Raw genomic sequence first — 26,097 nt, 5'->3', positions numbered from 1 at the left:
ACTTTGAATATTTCTTGCCACTCCCTTCTGGCCTGCATAGTTTCTGTTGAGAAATCAGCTGACATTCATATGGGTACTCCCTTGTAGGTAACTGACTTTTTTTCTCTTGCTGCTTTTAAGATTCTCTCTTTGTCTTTTGCCCTTGGCATATTAATTATGATGTGTCTTGGTGTGGTCCTCTTTGTATTCCTTTTGTTTGGGGTTCTCTGTGCTTCCTGGACTTGTAAGTCTATTTCTTTCACCAGGTAGGGGAAGTTTTCTGTCATTATTTCTCCAAATAGGTTTTCAATATCTTGCTCTCTCTCTTCTTCTGGCACCCCTATAATTTGGATGTTGGTGCGCTTGAAGTTGTCCCAGAGGCTCCTTACACTATCTTCATATTTTTGGATTCTTTTTTCTTTTTGCTTTTCCGGTTGGATATTTTTTGCTTCTTCATATTTCATATCTTTGACTTGATTCTTGGGATCCTCTTGTCTGCTGTTGGATCTCTGTATATTATTCTTTATTTCAGTCAGTGTATGCTTAATTTCTAGTTGGTCCTTTTTCATATCCTTGAGGGTCTCACTAGACTTATTGAGGGTCTTACTAAATTTATCGGTGGTTTCTAGAAAATTCTTGAAAAACCTTAAAACCGTGGTTTTGAACTCTATATCCAGTAGTTTGCTTTCCTCCATTTCTGTCGTTTGTGATCTGTTTCTTTGTGTCCACATTTTGGCTGCTTCCCTGTGTTGATAGAGTGGCTTTGTGTGCTAGGTGTCCTATAGGGCCCAGTACCTCAGCCTCCCCACTTACCTGAGGTGGACACTCTTGGTGCACCCCTTTGTGGGCTGTGTGCACAGTCTTGTTGTAGTTAAGCCTTGATTGTTGTTGGTATCACTGGGAGGAATTGACCTCCAGGCCAATTGGCTGTGAGAACCAGCTGTGTCTGTAGTGGGAGAACTTCTGTGCTGAAGACACCCTTTTGGGGCAAGGCTTGCTTCAATGGGGCTTTGGTGCTCACTGAGTCTGCCCCCTATGTGTGTCCCTTATGGATCTGAGGAGTTGTAATCTGGATGGTCCCACTCTGACCACTAGGTACATGGGCTCTTGGATCTCTAAGGAGGTGCTAATTGAGCCTCTGCCTGAGGCTACCCAGCAGGAGCTACGGAGAGATCTGCAGATTCCTCTTCCTTGTTTGGGGTTTGAAGGTGCTCAGATGAGGCCCAGCTGTGAAGCAATGCAGGCTTCTGTGGGGCCTTGGGTCTTCTTTTGGATGTCTGGTTCTCTCTCTGACCCAGCTGCAGTTTGTTAGGTAATTTTAGATCTCAAAGGGCCAGCCCATTCATATGCAAAAGCCTCTGCTGGTGGCTTGGGTGGGGCGGGGTCTCAGGGAATCAACAGGGCAGAGCAAACAGCTATGGCTGGTCCTCAGTCCTGCCTAAGAGGCCTCCGGGTCTCAGTGTCCCGTGGTAATCGCTTCAAGCACCTCTGAGAAAGCTGTCCTTGAGTTCCGCCCGCTGCCAGACAGTCCAGTTTCTCTCTGTATGAGTCTGGGTCCCCAGAGACTTGCCTGGAACTGGAGTCAGGGCTGTCGGGAGCTTGAGACTCCCTCCCGATTGAAAAAGACACCGGCGTCCTCCGTTGCCAGCCCTTTCCGCGCGCACCTCCATACCTCTGCACTTTAGTTCCACACCTCCTGAGTCTCAATGTGCTTTTCTCTTTCCTTCTAGTTGTAGAATTTCCACTCATCCAGCCTTCCTGTAGTTCTGGGTGATATCTGTTTTGTCTTTAGTTGTAGTTTTGAAGTGGTTGTTCGAGGCAGCAATTTCAGGTGTTTACCTATGCTGCTATCTTGGTTTCTCTCCAGAATTTAATTTTAGATTTGAACATTAAGTGCTTAGGGCTTTGTTAATAGTTTTTACTCATTTCTGAAACATTTGTTTTTAAATTTATTAAGATTGGTCCTTGATATTAAATAGAGGAGGAAGATTCATCATGCTTGAAATATTTCCAACAGATGCTATCACAAGTTTAGTATTTACTTTACTTCTGAAGAATGTTTTTAAAATATTGGTTAACAGACTAACTTATTTACAGAGAGGGCAAAAATTAAGCACATTAATGGTTTGTTTTTTGTCTCAAAATATGAGGGTTTTCTGAAGTTGTTTGGATTTGTATTTCTTTTTCCTTAATCACTCTGTTAACTGCACGAATGCTGTTTTTCTCCCTGGTATTCATTCAGTGAATGACGCTTTCTCAGTACTGCCTTATTCCCTAATTAAAAGATGATAAACTCGAGATCATGTATTATCTCTTTTTTTCATACCACCAGGTGATAAGTAATATGTTGTGTTATGCTGGCAGCAGCTTCGTGTCATTTTCTCTTGTGCTTGATTTAATCTCACGGTATTTTGTTACAGTAACATGCTGTACTTTCAATCATCAAGTATTATGCACTGTATGTAATTGTATGTGCTACACATTTATACATCTGGCAGTGCAGTAGCTTTGTGTACACCAGTATCACCACAAACAGGTGATTATTACATTGTGCTACTAAATCATTATGTTACAACATCACTGGGCAATAAGAATTTTTCAGCTCCATAATAATCTCATAGGATCACCATTGTATATGTGGTCCTCTGTTGACTGAAATGTTGTTAAATGCAGCACATGACTGTACAGTGGGGCCTTGACTTACGAGTGTCCCGACTAACGAGTTTTTTGAGATACCAGCTGTCTCTAGGCCGATTTTTTGCATTGAGTTGACAGAGTAATTTGAGTTAATGATCTCCTTAACGAGCTCGGTCTTGGAACAAATTAAACTCGTAAGTCAAGGCCCCACTGTATATGAAGTTACCCTCCTTTTGTGTTAATATAAAATGTTAGCCCTCTGGGAGAAAGATAAGAAAATGTTAAATAGCATGCTTTCTATTTATAAGTAGTCTTAACCATTTATAGTCACACATGTACTGATACTATTGCCAGCACTCCCTCCCCAAAAGTAGATTATGGATAGTAACTTGATGTTGGAAAGTAGTTCTATTAAACAAGAACAAAAGGCATACTCTGTTAGTAATAGGCCTGGTTATAAATCATTCTTTACTTCATTCTTATAATCTTCTAATGGTAACAAAGGAGAAAATTAACTGTCCTAATAGCAGCTAGTGTGGATGTTAATTTTAGGACTTGCGTTGGAGTATCCAGATTTAAAAAATTGAAGGGTTATTCTCATAATTGCATGCAAGTAGTACTGAGTGCTACTGAAAGGAAATAAAAGTTTAGTTCTTCAGAATCATAATATCATGCCCAGGAAACCCCAGGGGTGTTGGAATGTAAGTAAGCAATACCAAATCACTGAAGGGCCTTATTATATGGTTGTGAGTATTCAGATGGTAAGTAGTTTTCTCTTGCAAATTCCAATATAAGTTAATCCTCAACTGCAAACATACCCCTAAACCTTCATAGTGTATATATTTTGAAAAACATCACAAAACTGATGTGTGTATTCCTCGAGGGGGGATAAAAATATCTTTAGGTTTCTACCTCGACCAGTGTTAATTTGGAAAGAGCCTTGTACTATTTAAAGGAAATTTTTCATTTTTTATTTTGATGGGAAAATGGGTCCCTGCAGATATTTAGGGGTGAGAATGTCTGACTATTTTTCTGTGGTCAACCTTTGTTTGTGTCTCTGAACTTAGCTCCTATCCTGACTGTGAAGGAATAAGGGGTACAAATAAAACCATCAAGGTCATGACTGTAACTTCTTGCATTTTATTTTTTAATTGAGATATGATTGACATATAGCCTTGTGTAAGTATAAGGTATACTTTGATACATTTACATTTTGTAATACTAGAAGCCCGTTGCATGAAGATTCGCACAATAGGCCTTCCTTCCCCTGGCTACCGGCACTGGTTTTCCTCCGGCACCCAGGACCCAGGCCTTTGGTCCGGCCACAGCGAGGCTTGACTTCTCCGCTGCTTCGCTGTGGTTGGAGCCTTCAGTCTTCACTCCGCACCTGCGTATGCAAATTAACCGCCATCTTTGTTGGGTTAATTTGCATAATCATTCTGATTGGCTGGTGGGCGTAGCAGAGTGGCACCAATTTGCATGTTTCTCTTTTATTAGTGTAGATGATTGCTACTATACTTTAGGTAACACCTCCATCATGTCACATAACTATCACTTTTTTTTAGTGGTGAGGATATTTAAGATCTAATCTCTTAGCAATTTTGAAGCTGTTATATAGTATTGTTGCCTATAATCACTATGGTATATATTTGATCTTCATAACTTATTCATCTTCTAGTTGCAAATTCATACCCTTTAACAAAATGTCCATGTTTTCCCCCTAATCCCCAGCCCCTTGTCACCACCATTCTACTCTGTTTCTATGCCTTCAGCTTTTTTAGATTCTACATATAAGTACTATTGTACAATATTTGTCTTTCTCCCTCTGGCAAATCTCACTAAGTATAATGCCCTCAAATTCCATACATGTTGCAAATGGCAGGATTTCCTTCTGTCTCATTTCTGAATCATATTCCATTGTGTATGTATGACATATCTTCTTTATCCATTCTTTTGTTGGCAGACACTTAGGCTGCTTTCATATCTTGGCTATTGTGAATGAATGCTGCAGTGAGAAAGAGGGTGCAGATAACTTTGATATCCTGTTTTCATTTCCTTTGGATATATACCCAGAAGAGGCATTGCTGAATCATATGATAGATCTATTTTTGGTATTTTGAGAAACCTCCATAATATTTTTCATAGTGGCTGTGTCAATTTACATTCCCACCAAAAGTGCATAGGGTTCCCATTTCTCCACATCCTTGCCAGCACTTATTGTCACTTGTCTTTTTTTATAATGATTATTATAACAGATATGATGTGCTATCTCATTGTGGTTTTGATTTGCATTTTCCTGATGGTTAGTGAGGCTGAGCATCTTTTCATGTCTGTTGGCCATCTGCATATATTTGAAAAAATGTCTATCAGTTCCTCTGCTTATTTTTAAAAATTTATTTATTGTCTAAAATTTTACATATGTCTCATTTTTCCCCAATTGACCCCCTCAGCCATTCCCGTCCAAGGCAAGCCCCCATCACCCTAGTGTCTGTGTCCATTGGTTATGCTAATATCCATGCATACAAGTCCTTTGGTTGCTCTCTAACCCCCCTCTCCTGTCATTTGTCTCTGGATCTATTCTTGTTCATCAAATTATGTTGATCATTATATCCCACATATGAGTGAGATCATGTGATATTTATCTTTCCCCAGCTGGCTTATTTTGCTTAGCATAATGCTCTCCAGTTCCATCCATGCTGTTGCAAATGGTAAAAGTTCCTTCTTTTTTATAGCGGCATAGTATTCCATTGTGTAGATGTACCACAGTCTTTTAATCCACTCATCTGCTGGTGGGCACTTAGGTTGTTTCCAAATCTTAACTATTGTAAATTGTGCTGCTATGAACATAGGGGTGCATATATCCTTTCTGATTAGTGTTTCTGGTTTCTTGGGATATATTCCTAGAAGTGGGATTACTGGGTCAAATGGGAGTTCCATTTTTAACTTTTTGAGGAAACTCCATACTGTCTTCCACAGTGGCTGCACCAGTCTGCATTCCCACCAGCAGTGGGGTTCCTTTTTCTCCAGCACTTAATATTGCTTGTCTTTTTTTATATATATAATGGTTATTATAACAGGTGTGACGTGCTATCTCATTGTGGTTTTGATTTGCATTTTCCTGATGGTTAGTGAGGCTGAGCATCTTTTCATGTCTGTTGGCCATCTGCATATACTAGCATATGAAAAAAGTGTCTATCAGTTCCTCTGCTTATTTTTTAAATTTGCTATTTTCTCACAGAATTTGAACTGCTGTTTCTTAGAGTCAGACTTAGTTACTTTTCTGAATTCCTAATAGCACTACTTCCAATGTAGACACTCATCTCTAGTCATTTCTTGTTTTTCTTTTGGTACATGGCTTATCATGATCCAAGGTGCACAGGTAATATGTAACAGCACTTGAGGGGTTTTTTTAAGGAATGCTTTTTTTCGTGTCAATGTACCCATGAATGTTGTCTCTTATTGCAGATTGAAATCGTGAAAAAATACACGTGTTCTTCTTAAGAGGAAAAGAGGTAATCTGTAAGTATTTGTTCTTTAAAAATTCTAAACTTGCAATTATATCAGCTTTTGGAGAAAATTAACTGCCCATAATAACAGGTATCTTGACTATTTTTATAGTGGAAAAACCCTGCCAATATTTATGTTTGTGTTAAAAGAAAGGCAGCATTTGGAAAAGTAATAGGAAAACTTTACCCAGTACAACTCCTAAGATTTAAATCACCTGTCACTAATTTATAAAAAGAGAAGTGATAATTAATATCTAAATAAAATATTTTTCTTTGAGTAATACTAAAAAAACGGAGTAGCAGATTGCACTTCCAATCTACTTAGGCTTATAGGCTATATGTGCTTTTGGCAAACTATTTAGCTTCTCTGTCTCAATTTCCTCATCTGTAAATGGGCTTAATGGTAAGTGTCCAGTGAATGGTTCATTATTATTGATGAAGTTACATCTGTGGTAGTGTACACTTTTCTCTATTAAATTGAAACTTACTCTAGTTACTATTTCTTAAACTAATTATATTTCTGATCTTCAAAAATTTAAGTACTAGCACTATGCTTCACAGAGGCACCTATTCTAGACAATAATATAGAATAAAAGAAATACAACAGATTACCTAAATTTGGAATCATAGTGTTTGAGCCTTGGACCTTGAAAATTACCTAGTCTAGGAGTTCTCAAACATTGATTTTTAGACCAGTGCTGGTCAGTGAAGAATTTTTACCGATCCATAGTGAAGCATGGAAAATAAGGACAATAGGCCATGAGTTTTTTAAAGCTATTTTTTTTCCATTTGAAGGATTGCTTCTTCTTATTAGATATAGAATATACTAGAGGCCTGGTGCACAAAAATTTGTACACTCGGGGGGGAAGGGGGTCCCTCAGCCCGGCCTGTGCCCTCTCGCAGTCTGGGACCCCTCGGGAGATAACGACCTGCTGGCTGAGGCCTGCTCCCGGGTGGCAGAGGGCAGGCCCAATCCCTAGGTGCAGCCCCTGGTCGGACTCAGAGCAGGGCCGATTGGGGAGTTGGGATGCCTTCCCCTGTCATGCACAGAGCAGGGCAAATTGGGAGGTTGCGATGCCACCCTCAGTCACGCTCAGGGTAGGGCCGATTGGGGGGTTGGGGCACCGCCCCCTGTCACACTCAAGGCAGGGTTGATGGGGAGGTTGCGGCGCCACCCCATCACGCACAGAGGAGGGCCCATCATGGGGGTTGGGGCTCCGTACCCTGTCATGCACAGAGCAGGGCCAATCAGAGGGTTGGGGAGCTCCCGCCTGTCATGCACAGAGCAGGGCTGATCAGGGGGTTGAGGAGCTCCCCCTGTCACTCACAGAGTAGGGCCGATAGGGGAGTTGTGGCACCGCCCCCTGTCACATACAGAGCAGGGCCTGGCCAGCCTGGGTGAGGGGATGATGGCTGTTTGCAGCTGGTCACACACCCTTCAGGGTGGGGGTCCCCACTGGGGTGCCTGGCCAGTCTGGGTGAGGGGCTGAGGGCTGTTTTCAGGCAGACTGAAGCTCCCAACTGCTCCTTTTTTTCTTTTTTCTTTTTTATTCTGGGCCAGCTTTAGCTCTGAGGCTCCAGCTCTTAGGCATCTGCTGCTGAAAGCAGGTATCTGGTTTGTTTCGGTTCTATAATCGAAACAATGTATAACTCCAGCTCTGAGATCCAGGGCTCGCTGAAAGCAGGTTTCTGGGGTTTTGTTTAGCTTCTATATTTGTTACAATGTTTCTTAAACTGCAAGCTCAGAGGCTGGCAAGGCAGGCAGGGAACGTTGGAGTCCTCTGTCACTGAAGCAAGCAAGCCTCATGTTAGTTTCAAGCTGCCTGGCTGCCGGCCAGCATCTTGGCTGGCAGTTAATTTGCATATCTCACTGATTAGCCAATGGGAAGGGTAGTGGTTGTACACCAATTACCATGTTTCTCTTTTATTAGGATATCTAATAATATATATATCAATCAACCCTCAAATATTAGTACTAGCTATATATATATTAGAAGTTTGGGGAGTTAAACATGTCTGTATTTCATGAAATGATTGTGATAGTAAGTGGTAGGTATTTTGTTTATAATGTTCATACCTGGCAAAATGTTGACAGCTATGTTATTCCCTTCACCATCCTTCTTTCTTAATAAATTTTTTACTGGTCTGTGATCTTAAAATCTGAATCCAACTTTTTCATTTTGTAGATGATGAAACAGACGAGCAATTATTTCATTTGTTGCAGGTATTATAGCTCAGCAAGCTGCTGAACCAGGATCAAAACCCTGTATACAATGCTGCCTCTCTCGTATTTCTGGTCTTCTGAGAATTGCTTTCATTATAATAGGTTATGAAGTTGAAACAAAAAATCTACTAGTTTGTATGTGCTGGTAACATTTTGAATTTCAAGTGTAAAGAAATTAGAAAGAATTAATATTCTTCTATCACTAAAGTCTACTTACTAGCCTGCATTAGAAAAATCTTAAATATGGCCAAAGGTTTTCATCAGCAGGCCAGAATTAGCTGTCTCTGAATTCAGCTCTACTTAGGCAACATACTACCCTGTCATTGACAAAGGAGGCACGATATCAATAAGGTTAGCATTTCCTTTGGGAAAAAGACAATGGTGTCTTTATGAGGGCAGTAGTTTTCAGGCTTCTAAAGTTAACTTATTTACCCACAGAGAGTTTGCTTGCTTCCTCGTGCCTCTCTCTCCCTCTCCCTCTCCCTCTCCCTCTCCCTCTCCCTCTCCCTCTCCCTCTCCCTCTCCCTCTCCCTCTCCCTCTCCCTCTCCCTCTCCCTCTCCCCCTCCCCCTCCCCTCCCCCTCCCCCTCCCTCTCCCTCTCCCCCTCCCTCTCCCTCTCCCCCTCACTCTCAATAAACATCTATAGCGGTTGACCTGCAGCCCACCTAAATGTATAAGAAAAAACTACCACGGTTTAGAGTAAGAGTTAGCAAAACCATTAGCAGGAACATCTTGCCAGTGTTTTTAGAAGTTTATAGCCACTTTGGAGTGTCTGTGACAATTTAGAGACTCCATTGGCATACCTTTGCCTTGGCTATCCCAAAATACACTTCAAAACAGAAATACCTAATTATCTCCCTTGCCTCACTAACCTTAGGAAAGCATGCCTAGGCCAGGTAAAGAAATGGACATGAAGGGAGAGAAGATAGTGGAAAATATCTCCCCACTCCTAACATGGAGACATGAACTCTAGGAGTCCTCTCCAATGGCTACTTATAATGGGCTTGATGTAGCTTCCTTTTTTAGTTAAGAATTATCTCACCCTAATAAATTTAATTTAAAAAAGAATTCTTTAATTTCTGAAACATCAGACACACCCATAATGAAATGTTAAGAATATAAATACATTTTGAGTTACCTGCTGCCTTGGAATATCTGTGTTCTCTTCTTTGCTAGTACTAATATTTGAGGGTTGATTGAATGGGCCATAAGATTTCCATCTTCAACAGATTTATCCATTTTTGAGTTCTTTTATTAGTCTCATTTATAAGGTGTATTTAATACTGAAGAGCAGAGTGAGCTTTATTTAAAATTTATTTTTAAACCATGATACAGTTTCACATTATGCTGGCCAGGTAGCTGACTTACTCAGTTCAGTGGTTTATTAGGTCATTTTGTAAGAAATGGTTTAAGACTACATGGTCATATGATTTTTAACAGTATGAAGGACCGGGAAACAACATTAACAAAGAGCTAACCTATTAAACTGGCACCTCCTCTAACAAATGTAGAGAGTAAATCATGTGGCACTATTACTGCTAGTGACAGATTTATTTTTTTGAACTTGCACTTCTGGTTGGTAGCCCATGGTTGTATTATTGCCTTACGATAAATAGGTAAGATGACAATAGATAGATATACTCTGTACAGTAGTCCTACCTCGTTCACGGAGGAAATGTTCCAAGACCCCTGGTGGATGTCAGAAACCACAGTTAGTACCGAACCCTTATATATACTGTGTTTTTTCTATACATACATACCAATGGTAAGGCTTATCCATTAGACACAGTAAGAGATTAACAACAATAACTAATAATAAAATAGAACAATTATAACAATAAAATAAATGTTACTTGAACACAAGCGTTGTGCTATCTTCTTCCCGTCTATAGCACTGAAACCTTTATTTTTCTCACCAAACATATAACTCCCGAAACTTAGTTTTCTCTCTTTTCATGATGTCTAATAAAGTTGGGTTGTAACATCATGTTTGTCAGTAGGTACCACTTCTAGCATAATTTATCCTCAAAATTCCTTTATATAAGCTTTGGATTACAATTAACTCCCAACTTTAGAAAGTTCCATATTAAAAAATTATTTGGTGATCACTGAAATAAGGAAATACATGCACACAGTGTGTGGGATGTTTATAGGCAGCAGCACTGTCTCATAGATTGCCTAATTTCAACACAGATAGATAAGATCCCAATTATACCATTCTGTGACCTAGAAAAAACATTATCTGATGCCTACTGGAAAGTTCTTAAAGGTATTATGGGCGGGAACTTGTACTTAGAGTATGAAAGATCATCTTCAACATGGCAGCTAAGGTGCTTTCTTCTCTGGGAAAAGCTGGGAAGAGACTGGCAGGATGGCAGCTTCAGCAATTACTATCTCTCCAGGTGATGAAGTAAACAGGTTTGGCTAATCTTTGTTAGAGATGTACCCAAAGATCAGTCATAGTTGTTAGATACTTCCAGTCAAAATAGCTAGGCACAGGTGCAATGTGTTGATACAGAGCATCTATATTATTCACCCTAAGTTTATATTTTGTTTTGTTTTTCAGTTTTCAAGTGTATTATTGTAATTTGTTATAACAATCAATGGATGTATTTATTATAGTTTTCAAATTCATTATAATTATTGGGTTTAAAGTTTGATTATATAAGCTATTTCATAGTGATTATATTGGTCTACCAATTTGAGTCAGATAAGACAAGGATCAGACAGAGGTAAATTTCACATGATTATTCAGTCTTGTAGACTGATAGCAAAAGATCTTGCTAGCTACTCTCAATGCCTTTTATTTTCTTAAAATATTAAGTTTTTATTAATATAAAATTAATTATATTGTAATATAGCTTCTATAAAGTTTGATTTTATTAACCAAATGCAGCCATTCTTTTTTTTTAACATAGTATTTGAACCTTATCCTGTACATTTTAAAATGATTTGGAACTTTTTAATAGTGTGTGAAAGAAAATAGGATTTTGAAAAAAAGCACTCCATCCTTTACAAAAGTCTTGGTGGTGCAACATCTGTGGAGAAATATGCTATTTTAAAGTACAAGTGCGATATGTATGTTATTTGTTTAATCTCTTGAAACTTTTATAATGGTTTTCTGATTCAATCCTAATCTTTTCAGAAGGCTAACGAGTTACCTCTTTATTTGGTAAATTACCCTTTAATGATATGTGACTTGAAAAATGTAATTTCTTGACGTAGCATTTACATAGTTAAGCATTGATTTTCAAATAGATATTTTTTACACTTTTATAAAGTCTTATGTTAAGGACAGATTAATTTGTCCATACTGCGTGTTTCAGCTTGGCAGGTGTATGGGTCCTTGCTTGCACCTTTAGTCCATTTCCTAAAACTTCTGAAATTGTCTTGGCCTTATATGACTTCAGTTTATTAGTTTCTATCATTCTTAAATTGATGATATGTCTGTCATATGCTTCTGGGGATGATGATTTCTTTTAAATTTGGACTTTAATCAGTATGTAATATTTGTTTCCTTTGTATACTAGAGCTTAATGTATCACTAATGCTTTTTGCATTTAGCCTAATTATCTCAGAACTTTTGAAGTAACTGGAATGAAATAGTTACTATTAGGTTTGGCCTCACAACCAAAAAAAAAAAAAATTGCATTTGATTTTCCACTAAAACTTCTAGAACTTACTAGACATCTAAAAGGACCCCCCACCCCCAATTTGAGTCAAATAAAACTTACAAGGAGCAGACAGATGTATAAAAAAACCTACATTGATTTGTAGGACAGATCAGTGCTCAAAATTGTTGCCAAGATTTCTTTATATACAAAGTTTGTCACTCTTACCAATTTAGATTATACCAATATGACTAGGGTCATAGACAATGTAGCTGAAAACATGAACTTTACAATCAGGCAGACTGGAGTAAAAAATCCCTACTTAGTTATGTTATCTTGGGCAGATTATTTAATCTGTCTCAGACTGTTACATCAGCAGTAAAATGAGGATACTACCTTAAAGGGATTTTCTGAAGGATTAAATAAAATAATATATGCATAGGATTGAGCACAGTGCCTGGCCCATAGTAAATGTTCAATAAGTGGTTATTAATATGCTTTCCATATAGAAAGGTAAACATCATGAACAGTCAACTATTCCATGACTAAAGATGATGTTCTGCCCCTTTCTGGCTGATCTATAATAATAAAAGTGTAATATGCTAATTTGACCAGATGACCTTCCAGACAAGGTAGCCACCGTGGCGGCAGGGTGAGGAATATTGGCCTGCTCCTTCCCAGTTTGGCCTCCATCAGCTCTCAAGGAATGGTTTTTAAATGAAAGAAATAATAGCCCATTATAAATGCTGATGGGAACAATTCAGTAGATCAGGAAAAATCAATGAGGCAAGAGTGGGGAGAATCCCAGGAAGAATCCATAGAGCAGAACCTCCAGGTTTTTATTGTACGACAAGGTGTCATGCATGAGTGAAGGGGTTGGCCTTACCTGAGAGCCTCACCAGTTCATCTATAGTCACAGGAGTGAAAAGAGCATGCTTAGTAGGTGGGCAGATGCAGTGGTGGGCAGTGGGAGTGTGTGGAATTGCTTTTCCAACTTTTTTTTAGTTTTCTCAGCAAAATAGTGAGCCAGGTTGGCAGCTTAGAATGAGGGTGCAGGGAGAATATTGGCATTCTGGGGAGAGAAGAAGGCATGAAACCCTGGAGAGTGGGCCAGTGCACGGACTAGTGCAGTGCAGTACCGCCCACTTGAGGGAGCAATCACAAATTTAAAGGGGGACATTCAGCACAGTCATTTTTCTCCAGTGAAATTCAGCTGTGTTGGAGATAGGTGCTGATTGGGTAGAGAACTGGGCTTAACCAAGTCATGGTTTATCTGCTACATACAGCAAAGAGAGAGGCAAGACTGTTGAGTATGTTCCAGGGACTGATTATTATTGCCCATGGAATTTAAGCTGGATAAAATGAAGGATTCCATCAACAATACCATGCAGTAGGTACTACAAGTAGTATTCCTCTTTTCTTATGGTGCCACTGATACAGAGCTTTTCAGTGAGAGGTCATATAACTTTTTCAGACTCACACTTCATAGCAGACACTGGCGTTAGAACCCAGATCTCCTAACTGTTCAGCCCATTTACCACCTACATATGCATGTGCCTCTCAGAGTATAGTTGTAATCTAGTAAAGTTGACTCTGGAACAATTCAATTTACCCCTTGCTCTGGTTCATAAAAGTGGAGTAGCACTTTACACGGAGAGCATTAAAGCATCTGCTACACTACTTGCTTCATTTCCAATACATACTGCACTTTTTGCTGCATTAATTTGCTCATCCATTTGTTCTGTCTGATAGGACTGTCCTCATTTCTTAATCATCACCCTCTCCTTTTGAAAACATAGGCATCCTTCACACCCACTTCAAATGCTATGTTGTTGCTTTTTTGTGAAACCTTTCTGGATGGTTCTACTTTCTCCCTCATCTCTTCTCTCCCCCCCCCCTTGAATATGTTTAGCATTTTGCTCTTGTTTTTCTTATGGGATTTATCACATTTTATCTTATATATTTGTGAACTAATGTCCTGGCCCCTCCCATATATATGAACACATGTACATTGCATACATAGAATGCAGGGCATGCTTTACTCATCTTTGTATTAAGTGCTCTAAACTTACACATAGTAGGTGTTCAAATCTTACTTTTAAGTGAATTGATCAGTAGATGTGAGTATAACCCTGGAAAACTTTTGACAAGGAAGGATTTTAAGATGATAGGCAAAACTGAACAGAGGCTAGCTGGTGGGCTTGAAACAGCACCAGAATTGGAGATGGGCCTCTGTTATAATTTGCACTATCCCTGGTTTGCTTCTCTGTGAAATAAGGGATCAAACAATATCAGTGGTTAAAATATTCAGCTGAACTGGAGGTTCCAAGGAATCCCTTCAGGGGCTTTCACAGCCTCAACCACCAAAGAAGCTCTGCCTTTTACTTTTATCTATATTTGTATTTTCATATCCCTATAAAAATGTATTCAGATGGCCGAAACCAGTTTGGCTCAGTTGATAGAGCGTCGGCCTGCGGACTGAGGGGTCCCAGGTTCGATTCCGGTCAAGGGCATGTACCTGGGTTGCGGGCACATACCCATTAGGGAGTGTGCAGGAGGCAGCTGATCGATGTTTCTCTCTCGTCGATGTTTCTGACTCTCTATCTCTTTCCCTTCCTCTCTGTAAAAAATCAATAAAATATATTAAAAAAAATGTATTCAGATGAATGAATGTCACTACACTAGAAATACTTAGAAAAGCTTTGGACTAAATGATATCTCTGATGTCTCCTCACTTGAATGTTCTTTGAGCCCTGCCTACTGTGTGTGTGTGTGTGTGTGTGTGTGTGTGTACATAAATGTGACTCTATACTATGATATTTTAAGTAGAAAACATTTCCCTACCTTCAAGGCTTAAGGTAAACATGTATAAAATATTAAGCATATATAATAACATAAATGACTAAAAATCATACAGTACATTTTATTTTTTTATATTTTATTGGTTTTTTACAGAGAGGAAGGGAGAGGGATAGAGAGTTAGAAACATCGATGAGAGAGAAACACCGATCCGTTGCCTCCTGCACACCCCCTACTGGGGATGTGCCCGCAACCAAGGTACATGCACTTGACTGGAATCGTACCAGGGACCCTTCAGTCCGCAGGCCAATGCTCTATCCCAGTGATGGCGAACCTATGACACACGTGTCAGAGGTGACACACGAACTCATTTTATTAGTTGATTTTTCTTTGTTAAATGGCATTTAAATATATAAAATAAATATAAAAATATAAATCTTTGTTTTACTATGGTTACAAATATCAAAAAATTTCTATATGTGACATGGCACCAGAGTTAAGTTAGGGTTTTTCAAAATGCTGACACGCCGAGCTCAAAAGGTTCGCCATCACTGCTCTATCCACTGAGCCAAACCAGTCAGGGCAATACAGTACAGTGTAAATCCAACTAGATTATAAAGCCTTTCAAAAGCTGCCTTCTGCTTCTTTTTATGTCTTCAGCTCCAAGTCTGACAATTTCTGAAATGACAATGAGGTGGTACTCACCTCTTAGGGGCACTTCTTCAATTGGAGACTTTTTTTCTAGTATTGTCCCTGAGAATTTATATGTTGAAACAAATATTATTTTAGTTTAACTTAATTTTTATAGTCCTTTATAATAACAGGAAGGAATTTTTAAAATTGTGTGTGTTTAGATGGATTATCTGTATCTTTTAACGTTTATTAGGGGGTATTATAAAGTATTTGGTATAAGAAAGAGGTGTTGTGTTTGATAGACTTGAGAACTACTGGTCTATGCTCTATGCTTGGGTGCTTAAATGTTTGGAAATGATGGTACAATCAAGGATCAGAATGAGTGGTTGACATTTCAAGTGATGTAGGAAATTAGAGAATGGAAAGATTTGTTGATCTGGGTAGTCATGAAATGTCTGATGAAGGAGAGGGTTGTTAGAGGGGATCTTGCATATTGAGGACCAGGCTCTGTGATAGACATTTGACATACCTTTTCTTAAAGAAATCAATGACTAGACTTCTGAGAGAGACTGAGAGAGCTATTTTTAGGGAGGGGAAAATAACAAAATTTGAAGTTGGAAGGGCACCAGGAAATCATCTAGGTCAGAAATTCTTAGTTTAGAGTTGGTGTCACCCTTTGGAGTTCATGGATATGTTTCAGGGATTCCCCTGAAATTGTGTGTAGTGTTTTGCATATTTTTCTTAGGGGAATTGGGTTCATAGTTCTCACTGGATTCTCAAAGGGATCTATTACCTCTAAGTAAGGGCTACTGATCTAGTCTTACCTTAAGCTCAGACAGCTGGCTTTGCTCAAGGTTATACAGCCAGTTAGTGAACAAGATGGGGACTGAAACCCACGTCTTTTCACTTGAAGTTTCTTGTTCATTTCACCACACTCAATTAATAAACAAAAGCAGAGGCAGAATTAAGCTACCATTTTATAGTAATTGGTGTAAAAAACAAACAACTACCCTGGGGTCAGTAGTCTGCCTGTCTGTTTCCACGAGATTTGCAGAAGGATGAGCTTCAATTTATCTCCAAGTGAAGTAATATTTTAATTTTTATGGTTAAAATACACGTTCACTCACCAAAATAGCTTTCTCATATGAAGGCACACTCCCTAAAAGAGTATCCTGAAGGCTGTTTCTGCAGTTCCTTTCCACTGTTCTTCTGACCTGCAGTGACCTTCGTTTTCTGTCTAATCAAATCAAAACAGCTTTGCCTGATTTGTCAGATTCTGTACCATTGTAGCCCACTTAGCCAACGAATACTCTGTGCCTGTCAGGCTAGTGTCCATATTATTGGCACTCTCCACTCTCCCAAAGTCTTTTCATTCCTACATCTGTATCTTCATGTTGTTCTCCTACCAGGAATGCCCTCCATTTTTATCCTTTATTTCCAGATCCCCAACACAAGGTCCAGCTTAAGTCTAATTTCCACAGATCCTCCACTAGTTACTCTTGGCCATTTGTACTTCCTCTGAACTCCAATTACATTTATTGCTTTTATTGCACAGCATAGCACTTGTATATTTCTGTAGGGCTTTACATTGGAAATGTTTCAGTGGTTACCTTGGAGTAGGGTTCTAGGAAGTTCAGGGTGAGACTCTGGATACTCCCAATCCTTGCTTCAGCCAAAGCAATTCCACTTTAGTTTTATATCAGGGCAGTCTGCAAGTGTTTTTATTTGAAGAAATGGTTTAGCTGCATCCTCCTCCTCTCAAAAGAGTTTGAAAAATGCTCGCTCTATCTGGTGTGCTGATTGCCTCATGAGTGTTAATTTGCCAGGACTTAAACTACTTTAGACTTAATACTACCAGTCCTGCCTCTGGAGTGCAACTGGTTCATCTATAGTCATAAAAATATGCAACTGGTGCAATTTTGAGCACAAAATGGACACTTAGGAAATGGTTTTATGATTGTATTGCTCTAATTTTGGGGGATAGGAGACAGTGAATAGCATTATCTGAGAAATTTACTTTAATGAAGAACTCAGAAAAAGAGTTCTTGTTGATCTTTGAGAAATAAGCCTAAAATGATGGATTGTTTTCCCTTTTGGCTATAAAACCAAATCTGATTTAAGTCTGATTTACATATACATATTTCTGATTTACATATACATATTTAAGAGAAACTCATTATTGGCATCCCTACTCACCCAAAGTTTAGCCAAAACTTAAATATCATATTCATGCATTCATGTAAGTAATAAATAGTGTTATTCAACTCACAGAATGATGCACAGAGTATCATTTATACCAAAAAACCTAGGAAAGAGTAAATTCAGAAGTTTATGGCAATAATGATTTACATAGAAATGCCAGTTTCAGACCAGTTATTTCAGCTTTCTGTATCAAATCAATTATATAAACTAAAGACCTGAATATTTAAATCAATGGTGCTATCAACTTGTTAATACTCTTTTTGTTTTTGTCTTTTTTCCTGCTGTCTGGCTCATTGTCTTCACCTACAGGTGTACTTTATTGTCGGCTTCCAAAGATTACTAACTTTCATTTGTATGATTAAAATTAAACTGCCTTGGCTAAACTGCTACTCTTACTGCTGCTTCCATTATTGCCTTCTTCAGCAAAATAAGGCTTTTTGAAGCCAAAGAATAACAAGAACTAAACACCATTTTAGAAGCCTTGCAACTATGAATCTTAAGCTAAATGTGCCCACCATTATTTTGCTGCCTGTCCACTTGTTAATAACAATATACAGTGCCCTTATATTTATTCCATGGTATTTTCTTACCAATGCCAAGAAGAAAAACGCCATGGCAAAGAGAATAAAAGCTAAGCCCACTTCAGACAAACCTGGAAGTCCATATCGCTCTGTCACGCACTTCGACTCACTAGCTGTCATAGACATCCCTGGAGCAGACACTCTTGATAAACTATTTGATCACGCCATATCCAAGTTTGGGAAGAAGGACAGCCTTGGGACCAGGGAAATCCTAAGTGAAGAAAATGAAATGCAGCCAAATGGAAAGGTGTTTAAGAAGGTAAAATGTTACTGAGTTTTTTATTTTTTAAGGGGGAGGGGGTACATTTTACTTGATCATAAGTCAAGTGCATTTTATTTTATTTATTTTTTAAAATATGTTTTATTGATTTTTCACAGAGAAGAAGGGAGAGGGATAGAGAGTTAGAAACATTGATGAGAGAGAAACATCGATCAGCTGCCTCCTGCACACCCCTACTGGGTATGTGCCCACAACCAAGGTACATGCCCTTGATTGGAACCGAACCTGGGACCCTTGAGTCCAGAGGCCGACGCTCTATCCACTGAACCAAACCGGTTAGGGCTCAAGTGCATTTTAAATATTCCTGCCCTTGCTGGTTTGGCTCAGTGGATAGAGTGTTGGCCTGCAGATTGAAGGGTCTCGGGTTTGATTCTCGCCAGGGGCACATGCCTGGGTTGTGGGCTCGATCCCCTATAGGCGATGTGCAGGAGGCAGCCAATCAATGATTCCCTCTCATCATTGATGTTTCTATCTCTCCCTCTCCCTTCTTCTCTAAAATCAATAAAAATACATTACAAAAAAAACTTTAAAAAATAAATATCATTGCATTCCATTCTGGTGCTGTGTAACTAAATCTCTGAAGGTCCCCATAGTTTCTGTATATTCACTTCAGGGCAACTTTAACGTTTCATACTTTGAATAATTTTTTAATTGCTTGCTTAGACAAATGTACTAATATTAGAGAATGTCTCATCTTAACAGTTAATTCTTGGGAATTACAAATGGATGAACTACCTTGAAGTGAACCGCCGAGTGAATAACTTTGGTAGTGGACTCACTGCATTGGGATTAAAACCAAAGAGCACTATTGCCATTTTCTGTGAGACCAGGGCCGAATGGATGATTGCAGCACAGACCTGCTTTAAGTACAACTTTCCTCGTAAGTGCCTTGTGTTTTTGGAGGGGGAGAGAGAGGGCTTTGTTTACATGTGAAACTGTCTTGAGATCTTTGATTTTTCGAAGTAGGTGTCCTTTAGTCATTTATCTGCCTAAATTATGTTTATAAAACAACATGTAACATAGTTGAAAGATATCTGACAATTCCTGTTAAAGTTAATAACTTCTAAGAGCTAATATGAGATTTGGCTGCTCAATGGATAGAATTTAGAATTTTACTTCTTAATTGGAAGTGAATTGTACTTGAAAGATTTGGGGTTTGGGGGCATTTTTTAGGAAGTGACCCACAAATAATCACAAAAAAATCATTCCTTCAGATAATTCTAGTTCATTGTTTCACTTCAAGGTCTCTTATTGTACTTTTTCCATTTTACTTATGAAATACGCATGTGACAGATTGCACTGGCATTAGATTATGTTGTCTAGAAAGTAAAATTGAGTATATTTCTTTAGCCATTGTTCAAGAAATTATATTTAACTAGAGGCCTGGTGCATAAAAATTTGTGCACTCGGGGGGGGGGGTCCCTCAGCCAGGCCTGTGCCCTCTCGCAGTCTGGGACCCCTTGGGAGATAATGACCTGCTGGCTTAGGCCTGCTCCTGGATGGCAGAGGGCAGGCCCAATCCCTAGGTGCAGCCCCTGGTCGGGCTCAGAGCAGGGCCGATTGGGGAGTTGGGGCACCGCCCCCTGTCATGCACAGAGCAGGGCAGATTGGGAGGTTGTGATGCCACTCTCAGTCACGCTCAGGGTAGGGCCGATTGGGGGGTTGGGGCACCGTCCCCTGTCACACTCAAGGCAGGGTCGATGGGGAGGTTGCGGCGCCACCCCCTGTCACGCACAGAGCAGGGCCAATCAGGGGGTTGGGGCGCTGCCCCCGTCACACTCAAGGCAGGGTCGATGGGGAGGTTGCGGCGCCACCCTCTATCACCCACAGAGCAGGGCCCATCAGGGGGTTGAGGCGCCGCCACTCTCACACTCAGGGCAGGGCCGATGGGGAGGTTATGGCTCTACCCCATCACACACAGAGCAGAGCCCGTGGGGGGTGGTTGGGGAGCTCCCCCCTATCTGGCACAGAGCAGGGCTGCTCAGGGGATTGGGGCCCCACCCCCTGTCACACAGAGCTGCAGGGCGATCAGGGGGTTTGGGCGCTGCCCCCTGTCACGTTGATCCCGGTGCCGGGAGGCCTCGCGGCTCCGCTGATCCAGGTGCTGGGAGGCATATTACCCTTTTACTATATAGGGTAGAGGCCTGGTGCATGGGTGGGGCTGGCTGGTTTGCACAGAAGGGTGTCCTGGATCAGGGTGGGGGTCCCCACTGGGGTGCCTGGCCAGCCTGGGTGAGGGGATGATGGCTGTTTGCAGCTGGTCACACACCCTTCAGGGTGGGGGTCCCCACTGGGGTGCCTGGCCAGTCTGGGTGAGGGGCTGAGGGCTGTTTTCAGGCTGGGGGTGACTGAAGCTCCCAACCGCTCCTTTTTTTTCTTTTTCTTTTTTTTATTCTGGGCCAGCTTTACCTTGAGGCTTGGCTCTAGCTCTTAGGCGGTATTTGTTACAATGTTTCTTAAACTGCCCACTCAGAGGCCTGCAGCCTCAGGCGGGGAACGTTGGTTTCCTCCAACGATCCTCCGTCACTGAGGCAAGCAAGCCTCATGTTAGTTTCAAGCTGCCTGGCTGCCTGCCGCCATCTTGGCTGACAGTTAATTTGCATATCTCGCTGATTAGCCAATGAAAAGGGTAGCGGTCGTATGCCAATTACCATGTTTCTCTTTTATTAGTGTAGATTATTAATAGCCCAGAACAGTGCCAGCACTCAGTTATTAGTTAATGAAATAGAACACTATAGGTGTGGTGTAAGAATCAAGGGTTTGTATTTCAAACAAACAAAAATAGATAATATGAAAATAATCCCCTATATATGCATCACCCAACTTCAACAATCAACAGCTTGTGAAAAGTAGCAGTTCTTAACCATGTTGCTGTTTTGGTTTCCAGCCTAGAGTTGAATTTCCAAGCCTATCTAAGTTTAGCTGATGTCCTCTGATTCTGATTATTCTGGGTTTCAGTTTATGTTTTCTTTGTCTGTTAGATCCTAAAGCAGGGGTCCTCAAACTACGGCCCGCGGGCCGCATGCAAATACAAATATTGTATTTGTTCCCGTTTTGTTTTTTTACTTCAAAATAAGATATGTGCAGTGTACACAGGAATTTGTTCATAGTTTTTTCTTAAGCTATAATCCGGTCCTCCAATGGTCTGAGAGACAGTGAACTGGCCCCCTGTTTAAAAAGTTTGAGGACCCCTGTCCTAAAGAGTAGATCTCCCTGTCCACTCCAATTTAGGCTTAGAGATCTCCAATCAGTGTGGACATGAGACCCACAGAGAAAGCTTCTTAGAAGGAGTGAGAAAATGATTTATGGCCTATCTTCTGACTTGATATCCTCAAAATGTGAGGATTCTCAAGGACTTAACCTTTCTTTGGCACTATGACCAATGAAAGTGTGTGTCACAGGGGAGCCCTTGCTGGAGTAGCTCTGACCTTCATTGAGAGGTCAGCCAGACCATGTAAAAGAATGAAATCTGACCATTTGCAATAGCATGGATGGACCTAGAGGGTATTATGCTAGCCAAAGTAAGTCAGTCAGAGAAAGAAAAAAATTTCACTTACATGTGGAATCTAAAGAACAACATAAATCAACAAACAAAATAGAAACAGACTCATAGATACAGAGAATAGATTGATGGTTGCCAGAGGGGAGGGGATTGGGGAACTGTATGAAAAAGTGAAGGGACTGAGAAGTACAGATTGGTAGTTATAAAATAGTCATGAAGATGTAAAATACTTCATAGGAAAGGAAATATAGTCAATAATATGATATGTAATAACTATGTATGTGCCAGTAAGTTACTGGAAATATCAGGGGGAACACTTTTGTAAAGTATATGATTGTTTAACCACTATGCTGTACACCTGAAATGAATATAAAATATTATTGAATGTAAAATGTATCTGAGAATTTTTTTTAGAAGTTCAGCGAGAACCTATTGGCCTTGACCATCTTAATGACCTATTTTTGACAAATTGTGGCACTTCCTGTATTTCTGGATTTCCTCAAGTTTAGAAAGTTAGAATTCTGCGAATTTGTGAGGAAAATTTTGAAATACTGTATCAGGAAATTTGAGGCAAGATTAAAGTGTAATATAGCAAAGACTGTGAAGTCAAGTTAAATTATAAAATATCTTTCCATCTGTGAGTATGCCTATCATTAAAGGCTGATTTAAATAATATACTAAATAAATGTTTATCATTTAACTTTTGTGTGTATTTTTTCATTATGTAGTTGTGACTTTATATGCCACACTTGGCAGTGAAGCTGTAGTTCATGGGTTAAATGAATCCGAGGCTGCCTATCTGATTACTAGTGTTGAACTTCTGGAAAGTAAACTTAAGGTACGTATTACATTTTCTTTTAATTCATAGTAGTGTTATCTGACAGGACCGGAAAATGTTCAGTAATTGAGTTTACTGCAGGCCCATATTTAATAACTGAATTTTCTTTCTGCTCAACAGACTGCATTGTTAGACATCAATTGTGTTAAACATATCATTTATGTGGACAATAAGACTGTCAATAAAACAGAATACCCTGAAGGATTTGAGATTCACAGCATGCAATCAGTAGAAGAGTTGGGATCCAAGCCAGAAAACTGTAAGTAAAGCAGTTAAAACAAATTTATTAATCTATTCATAGTTATTTCAGTAGGTTAGGAAAAGAAATGATGTGAATGAAAAGCATAAAATTCTTTGATTAAAAATGTTTTAAAATGTATGAAAACTATCAAAACCATATAGTATTCAGGTTTTCCCTCCCTTTTTCTCTAAAGCTAACTACTGTTTTAAAATTTACTAAGTAGCAGAGATGTACACAATGGTTCAAACTTTATGGTGGTTGCTGCCTAACTTTTCTTTTTTTCAAATAACCTTCTAATTTAGACCTCACATAAGAAAAAGGTATCAGGCCTTCTATTCAGTACAGTTTTAAAATGCTTAATTCTAGTGATCTTAATGATTTATTAGGGATTGCAAAGCTGTTTAGTTGGTATTTCATTAGAAACAAGTCAGTCCACCTTGTAGCAAAATACCAGTTGTGGAAATTAAATAATATACTGAATAAATGTTTATCATTTAACTTTTGTGTTTAGTTTTTCATTATGTAGTTGTGACTGTATATGCCACACTTGGCAGAGAAGCCAAGAGGGTTGAAGAACCTAAAAATTTCATTTAAATACTTTTTCTGTCATGTTTAATGTGAAGGTAATGATACTCTACTAGATGAGGAAAGGATTCATTTTGGCAGAATAAAATGTTGGTTGAACCTCTGCTTAGCTTATGAATATTTGATCATTAGTGACTTAACATATGTTTGCAATAAAAGGTATCAAGTACAGCACTCTACCACTTGTGGAGCATGACATGGGGGCTGACATTTTACCAACTTGCAAACAAGCAAGTGAGCTTGCCACCACTTCTTGGAAATACAAGACTGCTGAGTCAGATATGAAGGACAGTTTTTTAATCACAGCAATAGCAGTAGGCAGAGTTCCAGCATTTATGTTGCTTCCTTGCACTCCAGTTTCCACAGGGCAATGTGAAGAGGGTTAGATGACACCTGCACTTGCAGTGGGTTGTGTTATAGGAGAGGAACCCTGATCTTAGGAAACCTGAATCTTAACAATGAGCAGTAAGCATACCTGACCTATGCCCTGGAGAAAGAGATTGTGTCTGTTTTACTGGACAGTAAGCAAGCCTGCTCTTTGCTTTTGAGGGAGACTCTATCTTTGTCTTCCAAGGCTGTTAACTGTGCAAACTTTTTTGAAAATATATTCTAGAATAAAGGCAGTGCCTGTACTCACAAGATGTGTGACAATTCAAGAGACCATGGAGAATTGTCTCTCAGCACCAGGTTGACCCTGCAAGATTGGGGTAAATGTAAATGTGAAGTCCTGATCAATAGGGATCTGTTGCCAATTCTGCTGATTCATCAAAGGATGTTGGCAATAAACTATGGGGATACTGGGTCCTTGTGTCAATAACATAACAGACCACTAGTTCCACTCATTTCTACACTAGATAAGACATCTTTTTGTGATAATTTATCTGAGTAGATGGTTTTTATTATGATAATAAGTATCATATTGTGTGCTTAGACAGAGGAGAGCTTAATATACAGGGTGGGCAAAAGTAGGTTTACAGTTATAAATACATGAAACAGATTATTCTTACATTATTATTTATTATTGTATTATTTTCCATATGAACAACTGTAAACCTACTTTTGCCCAACCCTGTATGTACTGCTACTGCATCCAGTACTCATCAAATGAAGGATTTAGTTTCAATTTTCTTGGTTTATAAACTCTGACAGATATCTTTAAAGAACATTAGCATTAGTCAATTTATATATAACTTTATCTTTGGTTATTTCAGTGGTAAAATCACATTGTTTAACTTGGGCATAAAATGTAATTCAGTTTCATAAACTAATTCTTTTTAAAAAGTTTATTTTGTAGAGCAGTTATAGATTCAAAGCAAAATTGACAGGAACGTACAGAGAGTTCACATACCATATACCCCCTGCCTCTACAAACAAACTGCCTTCCCACTGTCAACTTTTCCAAATAGAGTGGTACATGTGTTACAATTGGTGAGCCTATAGTGACACAGCATAGTCACCCAAAGTCCATACTTTACATTAGGGATCATTCTTGATGTTATGCATTCTATGGGTTTTTGTCAAATGTATAATGACATGTATAGTATCATCTATACTGATAATAGAGAAATATGCAAACTATCTACTACAACATCATGTCATGACCGATCAGCAGGCTGCATCCCTGCCCTCTGCTCAGGCAGCTGCAAGGCCCGGGGTAGGATAATATATAATAGGAGAGGTTATGAAAGGAGAGGGAGAGGAAGGCAGGCCTGCATGCAGACAGGCCAAGAGGAGAAACAAATAGAGAAAGGGCACAAGAAAAAGGCACAGGATTGGGCAGGAGCCCTGCCCAGACACGGGAGGAGGGCGGTGGCCCCCAGTGTGGGCCGTTGGCGGGGAGGCACCCACAGGTCTGGGACAAAGTGGTGGATGGTCTGAGACTTCTGGGTGGAGGCACTCCTGCTTTGCGGCGGCAGCAGCAGCGTCTGGGCCACATGGGCCTAGGCCACCCTCACTAGGCCAGGTGTCCCGGGCAGGGATTGGGAGCAGGACGACAGCAGGGAGGTCAGGGAAGGGGGGTTAGTGAACACCTGGCTGGGGCTGAGCCCCTGGGCTGGAGGTCAATGCCCTCCCCCCACCCGAACAGAAGCTTTAAGAAGGGAAGGAGGGAGGGAAGAACTTTATAAAGGAGTCAGTAGAGAGCAGAGTTAAAGAAGGAAAGAGGATGTATGAGTGAATGGAAGGAGCTATAATGAAAATTAAGTATAGTTGTGTACTGGGGACAGATTTTAAAAGTAGGAGTCAGAAAAGAAAAAAGATAAATGACAGTGAATAATTAAGCAGGTAGATCAATAGATATTAAAACAGTGGAAGTTAGTATAGGAGAATGTATGGGAAAGGTAGGATGAAAGAGAAAGAGGGAGGAAAGAGAAGTTTTAAAGGGGAGCTCATAAAGCTTAAAAGGAGAATGGGAAGAAGGAAGAAATGGGGGAGGGAGCAAAGCAGGTCTGAGGGAGGATGTGAAGAAAAAAAATTAAGG

General features: G+C 39.7%; 1 protein-coding gene across 2 annotated transcripts in view; it reads left to right on the top strand.

Moving 5' to 3' along the window:
• ACSL4 (acyl-CoA synthetase long chain family member 4) overlaps positions 1-26,097 on the top strand; it is an 89,722-nt gene that overhangs the window by 36,184 nt on the left and 27,441 nt on the right. Inside the window, exons 2-6 of one of the 2 annotated variants that reach the window (XM_081115362.1) lie at positions 6,082-6,135; positions 18,195-18,431; positions 19,155-19,332; positions 22,683-22,792; positions 22,913-23,051. In XM_081115362.1, the coding sequence (XP_080971488.1) occupies positions 18,204-18,431; positions 19,155-19,332; positions 22,683-22,792; positions 22,913-23,051 (655 nt within the window). In that variant the 5' untranslated portion in view covers positions 6,082-6,135; positions 18,195-18,203. Of the gene's footprint in view, positions 1-6,081; positions 6,136-18,191; positions 18,432-19,154; positions 19,333-22,682; positions 22,793-22,912; positions 23,052-26,097 lie in introns of both variants that reach the window. The other variant, XM_081115361.1, reaches the window with a different exon arrangement.

This window comes from Myotis nattereri (assembly GCF_964212035.1).
Source record: "Myotis nattereri genome assembly, chromosome: X".
Lineage (NCBI taxonomy): Eukaryota > Metazoa > Chordata > Mammalia > Chiroptera > Vespertilionidae > Myotis > Myotis nattereri.
The sequence above is the reverse complement of the archived record's forward strand: the minus strand, read 5'-3'. Positions and strand labels throughout refer to the sequence as shown.